This window comes from Scatophagus argus, chromosome 17 (genome assembly GCF_020382885.2).
Source record: "Scatophagus argus isolate fScaArg1 chromosome 17, fScaArg1.pri, whole genome shotgun sequence".
Lineage (NCBI taxonomy): Eukaryota > Metazoa > Chordata > Actinopteri > Scatophagidae > Scatophagus > Scatophagus argus.
This window is the reverse complement of record NC_058509.1, coordinates 18863831-18887206: the sequence shown is the minus strand read 5'-3', so window position 1 is coordinate 18887206 and position 23376 is coordinate 18863831. Positions and strand designations below refer to the sequence as shown.

Here is a 23376-nt window from a genome sequence, read left to right as displayed (position 1 = left end):
GGTAACAAGCCACATTTACATTTACTAGCCAAACATTTTTTTCTCAGAAGTAGACAGTGGTCAAAACAGAGATACAAAGAGAGTAAAGAGTAGACTTGCAATCATCAAGAAGCCATAAACACAACCCAAACACAACTTAATGTTGCTCTCTCTCTGTCTCTGTTTGTCTCTCTTTGTGTCCTCTATGTTCAGTTGCCAGTTTATGAGGTTGCCATCAGCTGATAGTCAGACGATCCTCTCAATTATAGAAAGAAGTTCCGAAAAAAGATATTTCCTGGGCTTCAGGGCTTAACACCAGTCAGTATCACATCCCACCTGTCAGAAAAAAAGTCATTCCAGGCCTTTGGATTGTTGGATTGTTAGTTTATGAATTTTTTACTTCGCTTGTGTTGATGACCGTTGATGTTTTGCAGACCTAAAATAAACACATTTCATTTCATATGGGAAAAATCTAACTGGCATGCACTGCAACCACATGTAGTGCAGCAGCCTCGACTTTCACTTTCAGAAAGAAAGGAGGCTATTTCAAGGTGTGTTTAAATCCCCATACAGACAAACCATTTTACTAGACTGCCCTTCACCTTTAAAACCACTAGGTGGCTTCAGCTGAGTAAAAAAAACAAAACAAAAAAAGCAATATTTGCAGAGGATGTATCTGTATTTGGTTTTACCATGAGTTGCTTAAAGATATTTGAATATAATGAGACAAACAGCTTTGAAGCTATGTTTCTTCAGTGTCTCCCCCTCACTCTTCACAATACAGTCTTGTTATGGGGACAGTTGGAGACTTGCCCTCCAACAATGAAGGGGTCCAGCTCTCATAGCTGAAGAAAAAGCAATTTAGCCACAGAGCCCCCCTGAGAACCGGCACATCAAAGCAACAGTGGTGACAGGGAGGGGGGGAAACGGGGGCTAAGCCACAGCCTGCCCGCCTTCGCCTGCAAGCAGGTGAGGGAGAGAAAAATATCAGCGTTGTCCAAGAATACAGCGAGATCTCAAAGGACAGCAGCTGCTTGTTATCACAGGATATTTCTGGCAGTTTGACGTTTCATCCTTGCTTTTGGGGCAGGAAAGATGGAGCAGAGGGAGGGAGCGGACAGTGGTCATGGAGGCTTTGTGACATGCATTTTAAATCTCTTTACATCCAGATTGTCTGCGGATCTGACCCGGCTTTTGACCTGTTTCTTTCTTCTTTTTTTTTTTACTTCCTTTTTAGATTTCTTTAAGCTGAGGAACTGATGAAAGAAATCAAAAGTTCTTCTGTAATTCTGGCCGTGCAAAAGATGCGCACTCCCTGCCACACATTAAAGCAGACTCCTGGCTCCTGGCGTCTTGCTTTTGAGTAGCAAATGATGCAACTGACTTGAGAACACAAAATTCACATTTGTTTTTGTCTAAATAAACAGTTTTGCTTAAATTCTTAAGAAATTAAGGCACTTACCCTCTGGAATGTCTCTTCTCCTTGGTGAAAGCGATTCCACACATCACCTCTTAATAAACCGAAATCAGTGATATTTTTTTTCACGCTTGTTGGAGAATCAACTTGCTGTAGAATGGAAGCAGTGGAGCTGAAAAGGGAGGTAGAGGAAGAAGATTAAAAAAAAGCAAATAAGATGATGAGAGGAGGAATGATGGGAGAGCTGAAACAGGATGCCACTTTTGGAAAGGTCAGCAGGATCCGAGTCTGCTTTTGGGCCTGTAAACTGAGTGTGTATATGAGAGAGAGAGCGAGAGAGAGAGAGGACTCAGTTTGTGTGTGTGTGTGTGTCTTCTGATATGCGTCCTGCATGTCAGCGTGCCAGTATTACAGCCATCTCTCTGGTTTAAGCATTCCCTCGGCTGCCATTATGGCCTAATAACCGCGTCAGTGTGATTAATGGCGAGAGGCAGGGCTCTGATTGTACTCTCGCTCAGCTACAGTACCTCGGTGACTACACTACCCACGATCCCGCCGCCTGCGCCTGTTCCGCCTCGGCCATGTCGAGCGGCAGCGAGCACCGCACTTGATCGTGAAGGTTATGTGTGCAATTAGCATGCACTGTCTCTCCTGCTGCCAGCATCAAAGAGTCGACCTGTTGATGACGAGTGGAAGGTTAGAAGTTAGGGAGGAGAGCATGTGATCCCCAAGGCCACTTGAACCAGTCCAAGGTAATAAACACAGACAGCTAACTTCCAGTCCTGTTGTCTCATTGTGTTTATCTCCATGATTTGTTTGTATGAAGTTACAATTTAAGAACAATGTCAGTGTGAAATGGGCAAACAGAAAGTGGAAACCAATTAGGGCAGCAAATTTTGTTTCTTCTACATACTCAACTCTGGAAGCCCAAAGTTTCATCTTTAACGTTTCTGGAATGAATTATAGAACTTTTATGACTATAAAATCACACACTTGAGGTTTTTTTTTCATTGCACCTCTTTTCATCCCTCAGTTGTCAACGACTTTTGCAGATGCCACAATGTTAACATTTTCTTTTACTCTTGAATAATGCTGAAAGAATGAAGGAAGAATTTTTTATTGAAAGTAATTAATTTCCAATAATTTGTTGCAGTGGACATTGCTTTCCTGCAATCAACAACAGTTAGTCAAAGACACTACATCACGTTCATTCAGCTGGGGCTTTGTGGTATATAATAGGTCTAGTTGTGATTGGTTTCACATTTCACGTTGAAATAACATAAAATTTGTTAGTTTTAGTGTAGAGTAGGCACGAAAACATCAGTTTTGCCAAACTTTTTTTTTCTTACTTGAACCTCCTAAAGCTGTGAAGGCCACAGTCAAAGACAAAGCTTCCCCTTTATTTCGGCTGCCTTCCTCTAATATGGCGCTCTTCTCGTGGCCAGGGGATGAGAGAGCCAGCAGTGGATCTGTGAGCCGCCGTCCAGAATGAAAGCCCAATCTGACATCTAGTTCTGCAGATTTGAGCGCACCAGATCTGAGGCAATGCTGCAAAACTGATGGAAGTCGTGTGGAAGCGGGAAGCAGGGAGAAGAAGAGACAGACCAAGTACAGATAGCCAGAAAGAATCACACGGATGTTCTGGGTAACAACCTTGCGCCTGTCAACTTTGGCTCTCAGGGTTTAAAAATAAAAAAAGAAGCAGTCATTCTAGAGCGGTTGAAAACTAACATGACATATCTATCCTGGGTTGAGGTGTTACAGGTGAAGCCCAAAGAGTTGGATCTTGTTATTTTTTATGTCTCAGGTCACTCAGCGCCGCCTGGCTGGTGAAAATGCTGAAATAGCTGCTGTTTGTCTTTGTCAGGCAAGGTCAATCTGTTTTATCAGGACTAAATGTTAAAACTATTCTTTATCTGTTCTCTCCAGTAGGCTGTCTCTGATAGTCTGCCAATAATAACTTATCTGTAACTTCAGCAGTATTTAAATTGATGCTTGAATAGTCCTCTCATGCGTCCTTATTTTCTGTCTCCTCACCCAGGGTCCTTCATGATGGTCAATTCCTCGCAGCATTTCGGTGGCCAGCGGGCTCAGCTGCTCCTCCTCCCGCTAAGCGAGAATGACACCCACTGCATCCAGTTCAGCTACTTCCTGTACAGCCGTGATGGCCACAGCCCCGGGGAACTGCAGGTCTACATCCGGGTTAACGGGGGCCCCAAGGGCAGTGCAGTCTGGAATATTTCAGGCTCCCAGGGACGCCAGTGGCACCAAGTGGAGCTCGCCGTGAGCACTTTCTGGCCTAGTGAATACCAGGTACGAACCTTTACACACAGTATATGAAGACAGCATTGGCCTGCAGACATTGTCTCCACCATCACTGATGTGGAAGTAGTTACGTTTTCATACATGTATTCAGTGTCTCTTGGAAAACCTGTTCTGGATTCTTCATCAATACCACGTAATCTACCAAGATTGGAGGAGTTGTTTGGCTTTTCTCGACCTGGACACTCCCCACTGCGTCACGTAATCAACTCCATTTGCAGTCACACAAAACTGATTGAAGCCTTGGAAAGCTTCAAGGGCAGAATTCCCTGTGATCATCTGATTGTTTTTTGCTTAATGAACCCCATTTTCTAGACTAGGGAAGGACATATTTGATCATAAATACAATGTAACATTTTAGTGGCCAATGTCTGTCAGACTGTCTATCTTAGTTTGAGCACTACATGTTGTATGGGGAGATGCATGGAACTCTACTTGCACAGAGCATCTTCCACAGTGTTGCACAGGGTCAGAAAGTTCCCACTGTTCTAGACTCGCTGTGGGAGGGTTTTATAACCCACTTCTACTCCAGGGTAATTGGTTTGGGAGGGCATTTAATGTGGTAGAGACTCCACAAGGATGTGCAAATTGAGTGGAAGTGAGTAGAAAGAAGTGTAAAGGTAGTGGAGTAGAGGAAGGTTTCTGTTTCTGTGCTCTTCTCACTGATTTTATGTGGGGAGGGTCAACAACAACAACAAAATTGAATCTGACTAAACCACATAAGGCAAGTTAGCTCAGTTTAATGTCAAACTTTCAACCTTTAAAAATTGTTGCTTGTTTAGCTTACTTAACTTTTCTCTACAACATTGTATATTTAAACCCTTTAAGACTTGTTAGTTTCTGCCAATAAGGGTCTCTCAATCAAAACAAGGAAAACCAAAGACCTAGTTTGATGATGTAGTGAAGGAGCATGGGATCATTTGAGTTGTTTTCTTGATTGATGTGAATCAGGAAGAAATGTTCACAGACGAGGTAAAATTTTAACATTCTATTCATGTTGTGTTCATGTTATATCACGTTGGCCAACTTCCTTCCTCACTCTCTGAGTCTCTACTACATCTTATAGCAAGAGATGACCAAATGAAATGCACCGTTAACGTGTACAAAATTACAAATTTCTCTGGCTTTGAACAGTGTTGGAAACATTTGGGATAATGTCAGTGAACAACTCGGCAAAGTGTGAGAAAGTGTTACATAAGTATTCATATTTTTCAGTTGACTTTGGCAGCAATGTGGGACCTCTGCCAGCACGCTGTTTCCTCCCATAAACAGTGCACTCCCCTCATTGCAGCTGTTGTATCCATGTCCCACTTTGTCAGAAATGAAACCTGGTGGGTAATTATAGAGTTGTAAGTTGGATCCAAACAAACAGCGTGGAAACCCACATATACACATCACAATTTGTTTCGACTCCAAAAATGGTAAACTGTCTCTCTGAAACACTCGGTTTTCCTTATTATTTTCAGTTCTTTTTTATTACATGGAACAAAATCAGTAGCTCAAAGCCAGTGCTATTCTTTAATGTAATAAATGCAAATTTGACAAACACAGCAACATCTTAGTGTAATGAGTCACTTTTAGTTGAAGAGGCATAGCACAGATTTTACCTCCTAATCTTCATGAGTACTACTGCTTAGCTACAGAAATCTTTCATCAAAAAAAAGTGGTATCAACTATGAAAGACAAAGGGATTAACACAGCAGGAAGGATCCACGGAAAGATGCTACAGAGTTGGATTATGGGATATGGTCCAGAGTTTTTGGAGCTGGGATAAAAGTCAGGACATCTCTGACAGCCTCTGCTGCTCTGATTCAGTTCAGTCAGTTTTTAAAAATCTGTTTGTTGTGATTCCCAAACTTAATTGAAGTACTGTCCTCTCCAGACATTATTAGTTAACCGATAGCTACGGCAGCGTGATTGTAATTTTGATAACTGTTTTGTCACTTTTGTCATTAACTAGATAAAGATAGTGGTCACAGCTTGAAGAATGGATACTTACAGTTGATTTTTTTGCCCTTCTTAGTTCATTTTTTATCAGTATATAATAATTGCATTTTATAAGCTGTGATTAAAGACATTAGTGTGTAAAATGTAGATTTATTGTAGGTAAATTAATGAACCTTTTACATTAGTTTGTCAGTAACCAAAAATAATGAATACATGAATGAATATCAAACATAATTGTGATTTTTTTTTTTTAATTTTCACTTCCCCTGAGATAAGATGAATAATAATGCAGACTGACTACATACTACATGCAGTAACATGGTGGAGTTGATGATGAGGACGATGAAAATCACTGAGTAAGGGTCAAACAATAATTCAACAAAACTGTATACCGGTCAAATTAGTGAAGTCATATCATAATGAAAGGTCACTGAGTTGTTATGTTGAGATGTTATGTTTTTTGTTTTACGAAGAGTTTTGTCCGATGCCACCTCTTTGGTCCAGGCTGAAATCTCTCAATAAATATTGGATGGATTCCCATGAAATTCTGTAGAGACATTCATTGTCCCCCAAGGATCAGGTCTGGCTTTGGTGATCTCTTAGGACACCGAAGTCTTTGATTAAAGACATTCAGTGCTTTGCATCTTACTGGAATACAAATAGCATATCTGAACTACACTGAAGTAAGATGATGAATATAGAAGACATATTGGCTTTGTTATTGTGAGCTTGTTAGCTCAAAGCACTGCTGTGCCAAAGAGCAGCAGCGAGTCTAATTTCACATTTATCTGATATGACGAAATCATCTTGCAATATTTTCATTATGATTTCTTTCCCATGTAAACATCCCCTCCCATTGTTAAAATTTCAGTTGTCAATCAGAAGCACCAGTTGCTCCACTGAGCTGCTCAGTGGTCATCGAATACTGAACCTTGACCTGCTGTCAGCTTCAGCTGGTTCATATTTGTCAAACAACATGCAAGGATTAGCAAATTGCAGCTGTGTCCTATATCACACTGACTCAATAGGTGTATAATTACATTGGCATGTTTGCATTGTATCATTATTTATTGGTCAATTTACCTGCGTGCTGCAGTGTAACCGATAGCTCCGTTTGATGCCTGTATTGTTGATGCTGCGTTATTACTGCTGTTGTGTAGCTTGTAAGATTTTGATGACTGGATGCAGGCCTGCCTCACCTCATTACGCCTGATAATTTATCCCCTAGTGCTTTCTTTCGTCCCACCAAGTCACCTCACGATCCTCAAAAGCAGGCATTAGTGAGACGGCAGTGGCTGGCCTAAGGGACTGAAAGAGCGTGGGTCCGCCGAACAGTCAATTGACCTCAATTCCATGCGACCCTCAGTGTGGGGGATCAGGCTGGGTGTTTGCTTCCATAACCTTGGCGCACTCTGGGCCCCATCTCAATAAATCAAGAGGCAGTTAATGAGATTAGAGGGCTGCACAGATCAATGCGGACAGCCTGCGCTTTACCATCCTCAGCTCTCCTGTCCTGAGCCACTCTCACAAACTGATTTCCAGTAATGACTTTCTTCCCTTCTGTATAGGTGTTAGAAGTTTGTCTGCCACGCACCGTAGCAGAGGAGAAGGTGACGGCTGGGGGGTGGGGGTTAGTGGTCTCAGAGGGGGAAGCTGAGGTGTACAATCAGACAAGTCAGCCCAGGCGGGAAGTTTGCTTAGCGCCGCAGTGTTTACCATTTGAGCAGGGGTGCATAAGTAATGTAATCTACTACTCAGGTGATGTATGTCCAAGCTGCCGGAGTGATGAGAAGGCGCTGTTCTCTAAAGTCCTCTCGCCAGGTGTATAGACACAGGACAGATTGCTTTATTTGTCCTATAAACCTGGATGATCGGCAGCACATAATGAAGCAGGTAAAGCTGTGCAGATGAGTGAGGAGGCTTAAATGTAGACTTGAAGGAGCAAAGTGTGTCTATCTGCTGTTTGAAGAGGACAGGAGTGACACTCTGCACCTTTTCTGTGTTCCGCTCCTCTTTTTTTTATTTTTTTGCCCCGGGGACCCCACTCCTCTCCACACCATCTCCCACCGCTACGGCTCAAAGCTCAGTGCAGGCCCCACAGGGCTCCACTCATCCATCCAGTCCCACTGATAAAGATCACTGTCCAGCACTCCCAGCCAACAGATCAGTCCCTGCAGGCTACCGAGGAGCAACTCCACACAGGGACAGTACTACCACTTCAGAAGGCTTGGAGGAGAAAGTGTGTGTGTGTGTGTGTGTGTGTAGGCAGCTGCTGGTGGTAGTGGTGGTTGAGATTTAAAAAACAAAAATCCAATAATCAGCGAGCATCAACACCCCCCCCCCTCAGGAAAGACAGACTGCTTCAGAGATACGTTGGACTGTGATCAGAAGTGGTTTTAGCCTTTTGCATTTCGGCTTTTGCTGATATGAGATTTCAGTCTTCAGTGCCAATATTTCAGAGGTTTAAATGTCTAGTGTTGACTGTGCTTTTTGTGCTAAAAATTTCTACTTCTTGTAAAAGTTGTATTATATAATTTCTGATCACTTGGATATCTTGTCGGATAAATCTTGCTGAAAACGCAAGTTTTGACTTGTGAATTTTTATGAAGTGATGTCGTCATCACTAAGTGACTTTCACAAAACTGGTGAACGCCGGTTAAATTTGCACAGGCAGAACATGTGATCTGATCAGCATGTGTTATCTGACTGCGTTCATGACCCTCCACCTTACCCATATTGAGCGGGAGTCAGACGCTGTAGGACTTGGTTAACAGACAGAGACTGGGCTTTGGACTGTCATAGGTTTGAAGGACAGAAGAGAGAATTGATCGGACTCGTTCACACTCTCCCTGTCGGTCTGCTTTAGTCCACCTGGGTTCTTCTTCACTCTTTGGCTGCTTTGTCCTCCTTATCTCACAATCTTAATTCCCAAAGCAGCTCTCTGTTTAGCCTCCTTCACTTTTATCTTTCCTATCTCTCTCTCTTTTACTTGCCTATTTCATTGCTTTTTTCCCCCTACTAACCCATCACCTTAATTTACCAATGCAGTGAAGCAGTGTGGCAAGGTCCGGTGAACTAATACCTTTAGTCATTAGGCAAAATACCGTAAGTCAGGGATGTAGCTACAGAGGGTAAGTCCTTTTCTCTTTTCTTGAAACTTTGCAAACTTCAAGGTTGTGATTCTTGAGATTTCATTTAAATCAGCCCCTAATTTTGATACTGTTTATACTGATTATATTTTTGTCCGTACCCAGTTCTTGCAGATACATTCTGTAATGACCTTTATATAGTAGCTTTTATTTGATTGCCCAGCATGCACAGAGACTGTTCACTCTCTCAGCGCAGTGTCACCGTTTTAAATTATGGAGTGGATTGTGTAGGTAACTCCTGGGCTTCTGAAAACTGGTCAGGGGAGACGGAAAGATTTCAAAGGTCTGGTAAAAGTCAGATGTTATGGGTGTTTTAGCGATTAGTGCTGACCATTGTATTTGGAACTTTATCTTTCTTTTTTTTTTTTTTTTTAACAAAAGCAATCATGTTTAAGAAGACTGGATCCTTCACCATAGCCTGTGATCAGAAAGCTTCTCTGAGGCTACAAGGCATCCACACATCGGAGGAACACGAAAAATAACTTGTGTGAGTGAGTCATTAAAACCCCTGCTCTGGCCTGCAGAGACAGCGCTGAGTTTGAACTTTATCCATCACACCTGTGCAGGTCCCCTCCTAGCTAAAATTGAAACAAAAAGAGTGCACCCAGTAGAATGCAGATCTTCACCAGGCTAACAGTCAAGATGGTGGCAGAGAAAACAAAAACAGGCACTTACTCATCTCATGTTTAGTGGATCTTAACATTTCAGGCATGGAATTAATGTGCGGGTTATCCATTTCAGGTTAGCAGTGGTTAGCGCTGTCAGCTCACAGGAACAAGGCATGTTTTTCCTATGCTTGTGTGGGTTTCCTGCAGGTTCTCGGGCTTCCTCCCGAAGTCAAAAGACATGCAGGTTAGGATGAATGGTGACTCTAAATTGCTCATGTATGTGAATGTGAGTATAAATAGCTGTGTCTACATGTCAGCCTTGTGATGATGTCCAGGGGGTGCACTGCCTTACGTCCAATATCAGCTGGGATAGGCTGACTGTGGGTGAGAGGCAGGGCACAGTAACTTTTCACAGAGCATGTTTTTCCTAAATTTGAATGAGTAAACTTCAGTCAGCTACAGATCTTGGCATGTTTTACTCAAATGATGCTAATAGTTGTTAAAAGTACATTATCTGTACCAGGTGCTCATTCCAGCAAGATAGCCTTGTTTTCAAAGTAACCAGTAGGTAGAAATGCCTTTTGTTATGTCTTATTGTCTGTTGTGTCTTATTATTAATTTACAAGACAACCCACTCTCTCTCTCTCTTTCTCTTGTTTCCTTAAAAGCACAGAGTGGAATGGAAGCAAATTCCAAAATAAAGTAGTTCTTCAATGGTGGTGCTAGTTAAGAGGATCAGTATATAACGGTGGTATAAAAGCAGTACAGTCAATAAAATAATGTTTTTCAAATATTGTGTATCACCATAACCACAAGCAAGTTCTTGGGCACACAGTCAAGGTGCACTGTTGAATATATATGCAAGTGACCTCAATCACGCACAGAAATTCAGCATATGTTGTCTTGTAGCAGCACGCTGCAGTGTACACTTCAGTTTATTTCTTCAGCCTGCAGGGAAAAGGTGGCAGGTGGAATTGCATGTCATATATTTCAGTGTTTTACTGCCTCATTGCCAATATGGATCAATAGTGTTGCTTTCATTGTAGTTGAAGAAATCAATTAAGGGAACTTTCTTACATTTTTTGCACACCACATACCTCAAACGACTACATGGAAGACATTAAATGAATCAAAGTCCTCATGAAGATTGGTGTCACCAACAGATCAGTTGAGAGCTTTATCTATTTATTAGTACACACGCATAAATAATTTCTGCAGCACTGTAATGAAAACTAAATGCTTAAAATATTAATTACTGTGCAAATCTTTTCTTTTTTTTATGTAATCCCTTTTACTGCCACCACTGACTTTATGTATTCACTGTGCAGCCTCCTGGGATGCAGTATGGATTTTGTTACTCTACACTATCAATTCTCTGCCATTGAATTTTATGAGCCAAACACGATGCAGCAGGAGGCACATATTAAAATGCTTCCATGCTTTTTACATCAAATGTGACTGGCCAGCTGCTTCTCCCTTACTGTCTCCATTTTCTTAGAGCCCAGAACTTGCTTCCTTGTTTGGATTTGTTTCTCGTGTCATTTCCTTTGGTTGCTGACGATGGCACAGAGCTGCGTCTCAGAAAATGGCATCCTGCTGCTTGCAGTAAACCAAACCTCAATTCACACTTCACAGACTGTGCTTTAACTTTGACTTTTTTTTTTAAAAGCATTTCCTTTTTTTTTCTTTCTTTCTTTCTTTTTTTCTTTTGTGGTCACAACAAAAGCCTGGGAGAAGCTGAGAGAAGGCTGAGGAACGACTCCACCTTGAACCGTATATTCTCAATTTGATGAATCCATCTGTTATATTGTTTGCAGAAATACATTTTCCACCGTGCCACTACTTGTGTAAGTACTGGAAAAGGGTGAAACTTTGCTATCAAATATTAAAGATGCTATCAGGCCCAGTCATGGCAAACAATATCAGTGTAGCTTAAGCTTCCACCCTCCACTTTCTGTCTCCTCCTCCTCCTATATGCACTATCTTCTCCTGCACGGTTTCTCTCCCTATACATCTTTTTATATTTCCTTGCTACGGTGGCGCCAACAACTCAACACACGGCAACATAAGAAAAGAAGTGCAAATAGACAAAACACAAGCAAAATGAAGAAAGTATTTTCATAAACGCATGGATAGCAGTGTGCCTAAATAACACTATTTCGACATTTATTGAAGAAAAAAAAAAATCTGTCTTTATTTGGTCCCAAATATTTCAGTGTTCAGTGTTTATGGTTAATAACTCTGGATTGGTTTAGAATTCACATGTGCCCTTTTGGCAGTAGCAAGAGAGCTCATCGAGAGCTTTCATTTGATAGATGTAACTCATTTTGGTCCAAAATGTCACTTCCACCTCGGTGCATCCAAATACAGACAGGAACTGCAAATACAGAAAAAATCAAATACACAACGAAGTTGACTACCCAAGTGCCGAAATATAAGGCAGCAATTTAAGTTTGTTTCAGTTTTAGCAGTCTCATTGCAGACACTGTATCCATCATGTCACAACAGTCTGCAACCATGGCAACAATTCGCATGCCTGGACACATTCATTGTTCTCCTTGTCCCTTAGAAACTTTCACCGCTTAGTTCGGTTGTTTCTGTGCAGCTTGAGGTGTGTTTCCTTACCTGCTCGTGTTTTCTGTTTCTGCAGCACCTCGCACTTGTGCCATCTTTATATAGCTTTATCGCTTTTATTATGAGTACATATTTGTTATGCTATGGGTGAAGATGTTTTCCTAATTTCATAGCGTTTTAATTATTTTTATTTTTTAATTATTTGCCTTGATTGGACAGGTCAAGATGCAAGAGACAGAGAAACCTGAACATGAAGCAGACTGTCACAGGGCAAAAATCGAAATATTTTGTCCATTTGCCCATCCATCCATCATGTTTCCTTTTTGCTGCGGTGCCTTGTACTCTCAGGGCCACCGTACCGTCTCCCACTCCACCTTCACTGCAACCTTCACACATTGGGCATATTGTCTCATTTCCAGTGCCCCACTTTGCAGCTGCAGACACCAAGGAGCTGGAACTGTTGTACTGCCACCATATGTATAATAGTTTTTGTTTTCTTATGCATAACTGTTGCATGCCAAGGTTATTCCTCAGTGTCTGCTGCAGTCATAGTCAAACGCACTTTTCTATAAGTGAGGGTAGATGCGGAGGAGCCTAATGATGGCTCAAAGCACGGGGTAGAGTGAATCAATGGTCATGGGTGCACTGACGCGTGATGAATTGAAGAGTTAATCGGTCAGACGTCTCTAATGGCCCGAAATAGGAATGAAAAATAAAAATTAATTAGTGGAAAGAAAGCCTCAGTCTGTTTCCATCTGCCAAGGCCTTTTGTGGTATTGATTGGCCCCAGGCACTTAAAGCCTGATGTATTGTCAACATTGCAATCTATTGCTCGTCTGAGTGCGCGGTCACAGTCTGACTTCCACTGGGCTTTGGCATAGATAACTAGAAGTAGTGTGAGGGGGTGACTCTCTCTCTCTCTCTCTCTCTCTCTCTCTCTCTCTCTCTCTCTCTCTCTCACACACACACACACACACACACATACATTTGATGTAGCATACAGTTACAAGTTTCATATTACTGGCTGTTGATGCACTCAACCCTTAAGTTCAGAGTTTGTGGCACTGTAGTAAAAAGTGAAGAGTTACTTGAGGAGGAAATGATTTGGGCTCTGCTGACTGTAATTACTACTCAGAAAGCCACAGTGACTTTGTTGCACTCTGGGAAGCCTACTGATTCACTTTCAGGCTCTGCATGCGTCTGGCTCATTTAGATGAGTGAGTGAATATTTAGGCTATGGTTAAGGACACCTGCAGCTGCTGCATGGATTCATAAAAGAAAGACAGCCGAGAAGGAGAGAGCACTGTTTGGTTTGATAGGATAAAATCACTGTAAAAAAAAAAATACATAAACAACAAAAGTGCCTTGAAAGTCAGTTCTGATTTGTGGAATCTAAAGTAGTCAAGCTTTTAAAGATTATTTAGCAATGAGCATGCAATGCACGAACTCAAAACTGATTGGGCAGTTTCTGATGTTTCCACTATACAACATACAAACAGGACAGACTGAAGGCTTCACTTGAGCCAGTCCTGGTTTTGTCATCATCATTGGGAATAAAAATGACAGTGACTGGTTTGGCCGCTCCTGTGCGTCAGAGCAAATTTGTATGAAGGTAAAGCTTTCCGCTCAATGTACTGTTTTGTCTTTGAGTGTCAGAAACCACTGTCAGTTACTCACTGGGGGTTAGCTAACATCATAGATGGTGAAGGTAAGAATGCTTATGCTAATCCATTAGGTAAGAGATGGCTGATGGTCAAGTCAGTGTACCTTCTATAGCCCAGTACCGCAAATGTAACTCAAAGGACTTTAAAATCTGTACAACACCAAAACATGGAAATAAAAATGGAAGCTCAAGATTAGTTTAAGATTGAGTTTGGTCAAGGTTTGGTTAAGATCCAGACTGGGCAGGCAAAAAATGAGATTTTTATTCAGATAATTAATCTGTTTTATTGCCAGAAAGATGAATTGTTGGTGCAGAAACTGATATCTGTGCCTCTTCAATGATAGTTTTTATGATGTTTTAGAACAAAATACTGGCTCAAGAGAGCACTTGTTTTTTCATTGTGGGGGTCTGCTTCAACCTGATGTTTGACAAATGATGAAAAGGAATCAATTCCAGACACTTGGTACTTGACAGTCGTGCTGTGAATGGCTCACAGCCAGCCTACATCCTGGACATGGTTGAACAATCCACCCCAGCTCTTCCACTACAATCTGCTTATGCCAGGTTTGCTACTCCATCATTATGAGAGTGCCCACCTGCTGCTCAGCAAAATCCCACTGTTTTTTGTTTGTCCTTATGGGTGGAGCTCCCCTTTGATATCAGGACAGCAGAAACTACACATTTTCCATCGCAGACTGAAAAACTCACCTGTTCAGATAGTGCCTTGGCCCTAAAAAAAATAGTCCTCAGCAGTTCTGTATAGCTGATAAGGTTAATGTACTTGCATGGTTCTTGTAATTTTTGGTTTGTATTTCAATGGTTGAGTACTCTTAGTGTGAGTCTATTTGGATAAAAGCATCAGCTAAATCAGTGTAGTGCGATGTAATGAAAAGGTTCTACTAAGAAATTCTATCATGGCTGTCTTTGAAAAAAAAATGAAAGAACCATTCCTGGTTTTAATGGCTATATCAAGTGTACTATAATGCTTTCTTCCAAATGTACAGTGGAATTAAAGAAAAATCTGTGCATTTCTGTCCTTGACAGGCCTTTGGACCCCTTCCCCCCAATTTCCTTCTTTGTCAATGTGCTTGCCACTCAAGCTGTAATGGTCTGTAGTTATTTAATTTATCCATTTTGTCCACAGGTCATCTTTGAAGCAACCATTTCCGAAGAGCGACAAGGCTACATTGCCTTGGATGACATTGTGCTGCTCAATTACCCCTGTTGTAAGTACCCATTCTGCACTTCTCGTAACCTACCTGCTGACCTTTACGGAGCCTAGGGAGAGTGTCCAGACGAACAGCGAAAGCTGGAAACTGTTGATCTTCAGGAAGCACAATGGTTTCCATGGAGTGACTGAAGACAACTGATGCACATATACCTGGTACATGTCCGAGTGTCACAGCCACAGTAACACAGTAGGAGGCTTCTCTTTTGTTCTGGCTGAATGGCTGACCTTTACCTCCTCTGATTGCTAAGCTCCCAGCCAGGTGCTCTTAAGGATAGTGTCATGTTAGAGAAAGGAAAGGGACAGCTAGTTTTTGTAGTTTGATCACCTCTGGGTGTGTGTGTCATCACTGAGATATCAGGAACTTGGAGCTTTATGATTGCTGGTGATATTACATTATGTTCCGTTCTGTTAGTTTAATATTGTACCCCCTATAGTCCTTTGGTGCTTAGGCTCTGTGTAGGTGTAGTACCCATCATAACAGACCCCTTTTCTGCTGTGCTGTTATGATGATCAGTTCTATTGGATGCCATAGATAAACCCAATCTGATTGGTCTGCCTGGAATAAGTTGTTGTTGTAAAAGCTATACTGACCCATGCAGACTTCCAAAAAGTGATAACATGGTACCAGAGCAGAAAATGATAATATTCAACTGCAAATCTGGGTCATTGTTGGCTCTATATTAAATAATAGCCTTCTCCGTTTAACAGTTATTAGTTTGACGAATTATTGTTTCTGAACTGTGACATCATACAGACTGTTAGATTACATAATTACTGTATAAACTGGTGAGTTCTACTCTAGCTGTTGATGGAATTCCATTAACTTAAATTGAGTACCATGCACGGTTTTACACATATACTGAAGATTATATTTTTGTTGTCATTATTACTGGTCGATGTAATTGTGTGCTGAATTTCAGTGGTTTCAGTGAAGGGTTTTGTGCATCGTGATGGTCTAGAGGCAGAAATTAAAAGCTGGACCCATGTAATGTTTAAAAGGTTTTATATTATGTTAAAGCTGTGCTGATCAGTATTTCATATTAACAGTGGATGAGATGACTATGATGTATCCTCTAAATCTGTAGGACCCCCTTTTTTTGCCTCCTTTACTTTATTGTTTTGGTTTCACAGTACACAAACTATCCTTTCAAACCCATTTACTGTCTGCAGTAGGAAACTGTGCTTTATGAGTCATGTATTTATGGTATACATATATAAAGCAGCCACTAGCAGAGACATTGTCTTCAAATATGAGCTAATAGGCATGGTGAGGAGCCAAGCAACGCCATCTGCACCAAAGTGAAACTCATCCTGAGTTACATACCGAATGGCCCTGGCAGTGCTACCTGCCCAAATCGTCATCTAAAATCCAAACCATCCAAAATCACCACGGAGAGCAGGAAGCCTTTGATAAACACACTATGTGATACCTGCCTGACACCAAATGGCAGACAGAGAAAGTTTGCGACTATGTGGTGAACATAGTGGAGCATTTGGTAGCTAGAGAGCTAAAAGGGGAGTGAATATAAGACTTAGATGTAGGGACATTCAGTGGTGAAATTACAGTGTTCCAAATACGAACTACTAAAAGCTCACCTTACTTTACTTTTCCCTGTGCACCATGTTGTTTTATGCAGGTTATATAAACATGCACAGACTGGTGAAAATATTACTTGATTACCAAGGTTGGAATTTAAATAAAAAAAGCAATAGGCCATAAGTCTAGACATGGGATGAAGGGGTGCTGAGGGGGCTGCAGGACCTCCTAAAACAAGGCATTATAAAAACCATCAGCTGATAAAAATGTGTGATGCACACTCACTGCAGAGGGAGAGAGAGAGCGAGGGTCAGCTCATGGTGAGAGAGAGTGTGTGAGAATATGAACAGTATCGATGTGATGTCAAAACCTTCTTTGATCATGAAGCCTAATGTTAATCTGCAGTTCTGTGCTTTATCAGTGAAGTGTATGAACTGCACTGCAGACTAGATTGTCTGTTCACAGCGACAAACAGACAACAAACATCTGCATCCTCAATGTGCTGCATGATTATAAACCATGACAAACTGGTTCTGTTTGAGACTGACTGGTTCTGTCCCCCTACATCTGTATACAGTTCTGTGTTGATGACTGTGTAGTTTCTTTTTACATTTGACAGTGATTGCCCATCCGGGGGTACTTGTACCCCAGGGGGTATTTCTGCAGTTGCCAAGGTACTTGAAATGATTGAAGAGAAACTCAACTAATTTGTGTATACATCCACTCGAGTCAGCTGCAACACCTGAATACTACAAGCTCTCATACAAGAAGAGAACTGTGTTCCAACTTTTAACCCGTAACTTCTAGTAGTAATGTTCAAATCGTTCAATAAGCTAGTTAAGAAAAAGTAACTGATATATGGGTAATATTGTTTGCTCAAAGTGATGGATAAACTATTGAAATAATAACAGCAATGAAAAATGAAAATGGATAAAAGTTAAATTTAAATTAAAATTTAAAATAGATAAAATAGATTGCTTTCACTCCATAAGCCGTGCAGTTGAAACTGACACGTGGATGTCTAATGTGACATTATGTTGGTCACTTGTTTTCGTGAACCTCCAAATGGTTCGTCGCGTTAAATGACGATATTGCAAGGAACTGTGGGACGATATTATCTGTTTTCCGTTTGTACAGGATGGTCTGATGGATCCAGTGCTAAAGAAGGTGTGAAAGGAAGCACTGAAGCCCCCTTTCTTTAGGATTTAGAGAATTTGAACAGTTATCATCATGGCACTTAGACACCTTCAGTGTCATCATTTCACTCAAACTCTAGTATTTCTGTCAAACTTTGCTTCTTAGATACACACTCGACTTGTGTGAAAATTCTGATATTGTTTTTTGACTGTGCAAATGTGAGAAAATGTTAATGAATGATAATATAGGATATTTATAAGCTCATAAAATTCATAAAAATCTTTACCAGGCTCTGCTAAAAAATAAGGCAGACCACATGTTATAAATCATTGAATTCTCCCTGGGACGGAACAGACTGATGAACTATTTATTTTATTTTATTTTATTTTATTATTTTTTTTTTTTAAACACAAACATATGTCAAAGTTTGCCACTGGCCCTCTATCACCCTATGATCAGTGGAGCAGGATGCGTGTCGGTGGTTTTGGTTGGGGCCTTTGGGAGGTAGCATCTCCTGGGCAGCTCCGTTTGTGACTCAGGCTGAGTTTAGCCTTGGTGCAGATGGCAGCACTTGGACCCTCACCATGCCTATTAGCTCGGATTAGTGGACAGTGTCCCTGGCAGCGACTGCTTGCTATATCTACACCATAAATACATGACTCATAAAGCACAATTGATGTATATTCACCCACGCATATATAAACTCATCTACTAAACCCAAACAAAGGCCAAGCCACCAAAAATGCATACACGTGCACAATCACTTTTGTACCAGCTGTTGTAGCTGCAAGTGCAGTCACCCTGAGAAACGCACACAGTCACTAAAAGATGTAAGTAAACATTAGTAAGCTGACAGAAATTTTCCCCACATGCAGCAAGAATAATAGTACACCCCTGAGGAAATATTCAAGTCAAAGGCTGCTGCTGTTCAGTTTGCATTCCCTCTCATTTGACATTCATGTTGTTTTCCTCTGGAGTCCATGTCTTTATTCTAAACACGTGTTTCAGTCAAGACCAATCCCTCCTGCATCAAGAATAAGAGGCAGCATTACTAATTTAGAGAACTAGCAACTCAGACAGTCGGAATACAATTGAGACTCGAATTACCTTGCCTCTGTTTATGTTGAGGGGTATTAATTAAGGCTAAACAGGTCACACATCCACATTACTGGGCTTTTAAACTTTAAATTAAATTTTAAAGTTAGTAACTATTAGTGCAACTGCCTCGTACTCAGATGACTTCTCTTATAATTGGGGCAGTGAATATGTGTCTTTAAAGATGACTTCAAAGTTTATGGTCATTTCCTCCAGACAAAAATAACCTGACTGCTACCCTAACAAACATCTATGCTTTGTGAGTGGTGCTATCTTTCCTTCTGGTCCCTGGAGTTTTTAATGCACACAACGTTTACACATGTGAAATGAGTTTGGGTGTTGTTAGAGATATGTTTGCTGAGGAAATTGGTCAGAGCCCTCTTGCTCTGCTTATTGGACAGCTGGAATACAGCAAGGACAGCAGAGAGGAAAGAGAGAAATGAATATTAGGTAAAATGTGACATGCAATTTCTATCATCCTGTCTTCTGCCAGATGCTGCTGTTGGTGTGTTAAAAAAGCCTTGGTGAAAGCCTTGGTTGTGTGAACAATGCATGCCTCTACATGATTGTTTAATTTTGTCCATCACATTGGTGTCCAGTAGAAAAAAAAAAGTCTGTTAACACCACAGCAGGGCATCCAGTTATTGTAGGTCATCTCTTATGATGGAGGTTATTATTTTCTCATTATATTGTTATCATGCTTTTCAGTGTGATATTGGAGGGTTTCATTTGTCATGTAAAGCCAGAACGTTGTATGGTTTTTACTCACATCTTGTTTAAAAAGCTGTTTAGGAGATTCAAGTTCAAACAGAGAGGAAATGAAGGAAAAATCTTGGGAAAAATTAACAAATTAGCATTTTTCAACTTTCAGCTTTCCACCTGTCACATTAGACAGTCTAGTTTATGCTCATTAACTTTAATCTTTGTTCAGTGCATTTACTTATTTGAAGAGCTGAACTTTTTTTTTCTTTTTTTTTTTTCCACTTCAACACAATATCTTCTGACAATCTTCAGAAAATAATCATCAACATGGAAGCTGCTTGGTTTATATGAGCCAAGTAAAGTTAGCTGAGCCACGCTGACTGTCAAGGCTAATGATCAAAAACAAAACAAAAAAAAGCAAGTCGACAAATGTTGCTACACAACCAAATGTGCGACAACCTAGCTCCCTGCAGATTGTAAAATTGCCATTCTGACATGGTGGCCAAACCATTGACGTATATTAAGATGGATGACGCATCTCCACTTCCTCCCACCGTCAAACATCAAGCCGAAGAATCCCAGATACGAGTGCTGTCATCCTGCGCCGATGATGTGGGAAGTTAGCTGGCAGAAGTCTGCATTTGATGCATTCATTTGGGTAATTTCTTAAAAGTGGGAAGTGTCTTCCTTGCCAGTCAGCAAAGCAAGACATTGGAAGACATAGCAAGCCAGCTCAAGTTACTTAGAGTCCAACAGCAAGAAGGCTGGTTTGGCTTCTGTCTTCTGTTGCAAAACTAAAAACCAGTGTAAAATTTACTCTTGCCCAGCCTCTTGCTCAGTGAGTGTCTCTTTTTCTCGTTTTAGCTTTCTCCATCAACATCCTCGTTGGTCTCTTTGTCTCTGCCATGATATCTGTGCTGAGAATACTGACTTTGTTCCTTGTAGCTAGCTGAAGGCCTGTAATTGGTGGCGTGTGTGTGATGTGGCACTGCAAAGTGTTGGGCACTTCTCGTGGGAGTTTGTATCTGTCCAAGTTCCAAAGTGTTACAAAGTGCAAAAGCTATTAAGGTAGAATAGTTGCACAATGTTGCTGTAATGTACATGTGAAAAGAGTGGGAAAACCATTTTGGATTAAACGGATAGTGATTTACAATGTGCCAACTTGCAACTAAATGCTAATGCTGTAGGAATTTTGTTAGAAAAAGTGAAAACCTCCTTTAGCCAAAGTCATGAAATTTGGAGCTTGACAAATAGCCAAGCATAGCATTAGTGAAATTGCCACTGCACAATAGTCAGGAAAAAGAAAAGCGCAGGTGCAGATACAATGTAGGCTTCAAAATAATCAGCCGAGAAAGAAAATGCATTCAGCCTCAAGGAAAACTATGTGCTTTAAAAGTTTAAAACAAAGCGTTGTCTAAGGATACAAACAGCAGCGTTCAGCAGGGGTCTATGGATTTGTACATCTCAGTGAGGCATTTCTTATTTTATTGGGATTTATGATAAACTGTGTTTCTGTCAAACTGAGCGGAGAAGGTCTGTGTGTGTTGTTGGGCATGTGTAATCACAAAAATGTCTGCTTTAGCCACACATGTAGCCTTATGATCGTGTTTTTTCCTTTCTTAATACACAGGAAAACATCTGCTGTTGGAGATGATTCTTAGATTAAAACAGTTTAGTTAATAGTTCATTAAAGATGTAATGACACATTTAAAAGAATATTTTTGCATGGTATGTATATATAATGTTTTCAGTATGTGACAGTGATATATAAATGCATTCATGTTTGTGAGGTTGTATCTGAGTGTGTAGTTACTGTACAGACTCTGAATAAATTACACTTCACATCTGTGTGTTTAATATTTTTCGGCAGTGATGCTGGGCTGCAGATGTGCCACTTTCATCACTCTGTATGTGTGTGTGTGTGTGTCTTGTGTGTCCTACTTCCACAGACAAGGTGCCTCATTTCTCTCGGCTGGGTGACGTGGAGGTGAATGCCGGGCAGAACGCTTCGTTCCAGTGTGTCGCCACCGGCAAAGTATCTGAGACTGAGCCCTTCCTCCTGGAGGTGAGAACAAGTTGTGTTTTTTTTTTTTATTATTATTATTTTCGCTTGAACAGTCGAGCCTTCGTCTCAGCACCTGGATAATAGAACAGGACTGGAGATTTTAGAAAGACAAAGCAACACAAAGGATAAAGAGAAAGATGTTTTACATGTTTGGCATTTGGCTGACAGTCTTATCCACAACAGCTTACATTTGCATGCACTGCTGCAGGCCGTATTTCTTTTAAAGTCTCATTCAGGATGCTGTTTACATGAGCGTTTCATACTGTGACTGAATCACGTGACTGTGACTCTTGCATGCTCAATCACACTTGGCTCTTTCTGAGATTGAGTCCCCCTCCTTAGAGCGAGAAATGAAGCTCGGTGAAATTTCAGTCTATTGGGTACTGCAGGTGTTGGCTTTTTCTGAGAGATAGTCACAGAAAGTGTAATCTTTGCAACACTGAATCCTGTGCCTCTCCCTCAAACTAGACACCCAAAGGGGCCTCATGATGGCATCATCTCAAAGTACTGCCCCAAGCCTCACAGAAACAAAAAAACTGATGATGTGGTTGGGTGGTCTGTGTTAACTCGTGAAAGTTGAACATTTCTGAATGTCATTACAGGAAGTAGCTATTGAAGAACTTTTGAAAATGTAAATACCATGTGATGACCGTTATAAAGAGAAATGTGATCTCAGACGTTACAGTTTCAGCAGAAATTTTGTTGCTGCCTGCACGTAATCATAGACCTCATGGAGAATATTTCCTTAATGGGAAATATTGTTTTATAACAACTGTTGACAATGAGATCAGAAGTATCAGAGGCAGATATTATGTAGGTGTAACAACCAACTGGTGGCCTGTAGCCCACATCTGTCATGCCAAAGCTTCCCATCAGTTAATTCAGAAAATACATATATTTATCGTTACTCACAAGTGAAACAGGCCCAGTTCATCTCGACAGTGATGGTCATAGCTTCCCAACCCCTGATAATAAAGCCAAAACGTTGTAATTCATAGTCCACCCATTGTTTAACTCTGTCCTCTCTACTTTGTGGACCCTCCCTCAAACCTCCTGGCTCCTGGTCTGACCGTTCCCTGGAGATGTCGCTAGCTTGTCTGTTAGATACAAGAGTCCTCACTTGGGTCACTGGCCAAGTGTTGTGTCAAGTATCAAACCAGTATGTTTGTTTACCCCCTGAGATCCTGATGTGGAGTTTTTGTTGAGACAAGGATTCTTTCATCAGTTGAACTGTCTGTTTTGTATTCAGCACCACCTGGGTGGAGGTCTGAGATCATTTTCTAGTTAAGTATCCAGTCGTCATTAGGGATTTCCCATGTTATTAGGAGTCCTTTCACATCGATATGCTACAAAAAATATCATGTGAATCATTTTGTAAAAAAGGGAAAATATTAAACAAATGCCGGCTAATTAGACTACTTTATTTATTTTCATGATTTGAAAGCCCCTTGACGACCTCTGCTGTAGACATTTACCAGGTGTTGAGCGTTTACAGGGAAAGATGGATTAGTAGCCTTTTGGATGTAGGATACTCTGTTGTAAAGCTAGAGCCATTTATGGGACTACAAGTCAGGATATATCAGCTTCTGCTGATGTTATGTTTTTGCTGTTCTTGTTTAAAAGTTCCCCCAAGTTCATGTTTGTACAACAATCTTTGTTAATATCTAAAAATTGCCTGATAACAAAGAGGAGTCACCTCCACTAACCTTGTAATGAATTGTATGGTAGTTATTAAAAAGATGAGAGTCGTTATCTCAACCATCAGCATAACACAAGTGATAATATTGTAATTTGACAAAGTTAAATCACGCAGTATGTTTATGACACTGTCTTTTAATGTTTGTGTTGTTGTGGTGAAATGAGTCATTTGAGGGTCTGTGAGATTATTAAGTTTGTGCCTCTGCTTTTGTAGCATTTTGATTGTGATGGCATTTAGTTTACCAAAGCCCC

At 40.8% G+C, this 23376-nt stretch overlaps 1 protein-coding gene across 1 annotated transcript in view; it reads left to right on the top strand.

The window, feature by feature from the left end:
• Window positions 1–23376, top strand: part of ptprua (protein tyrosine phosphatase receptor type Ua) — a 186547-nt gene that overhangs the window by 88931 nt on the left and 74240 nt on the right. Inside the window, exons 3-5 of the mRNA XM_046417582.1 lie at window positions 3438–3709; window positions 14804–14885; window positions 21311–21426. Coding sequence (XP_046273538.1) covers window positions 3438–3709; window positions 14804–14885; window positions 21311–21426 — 470 coding nt within the window. The remainder of the gene's footprint in view (window positions 1–3437; window positions 3710–14803; window positions 14886–21310; window positions 21427–23376) is intronic.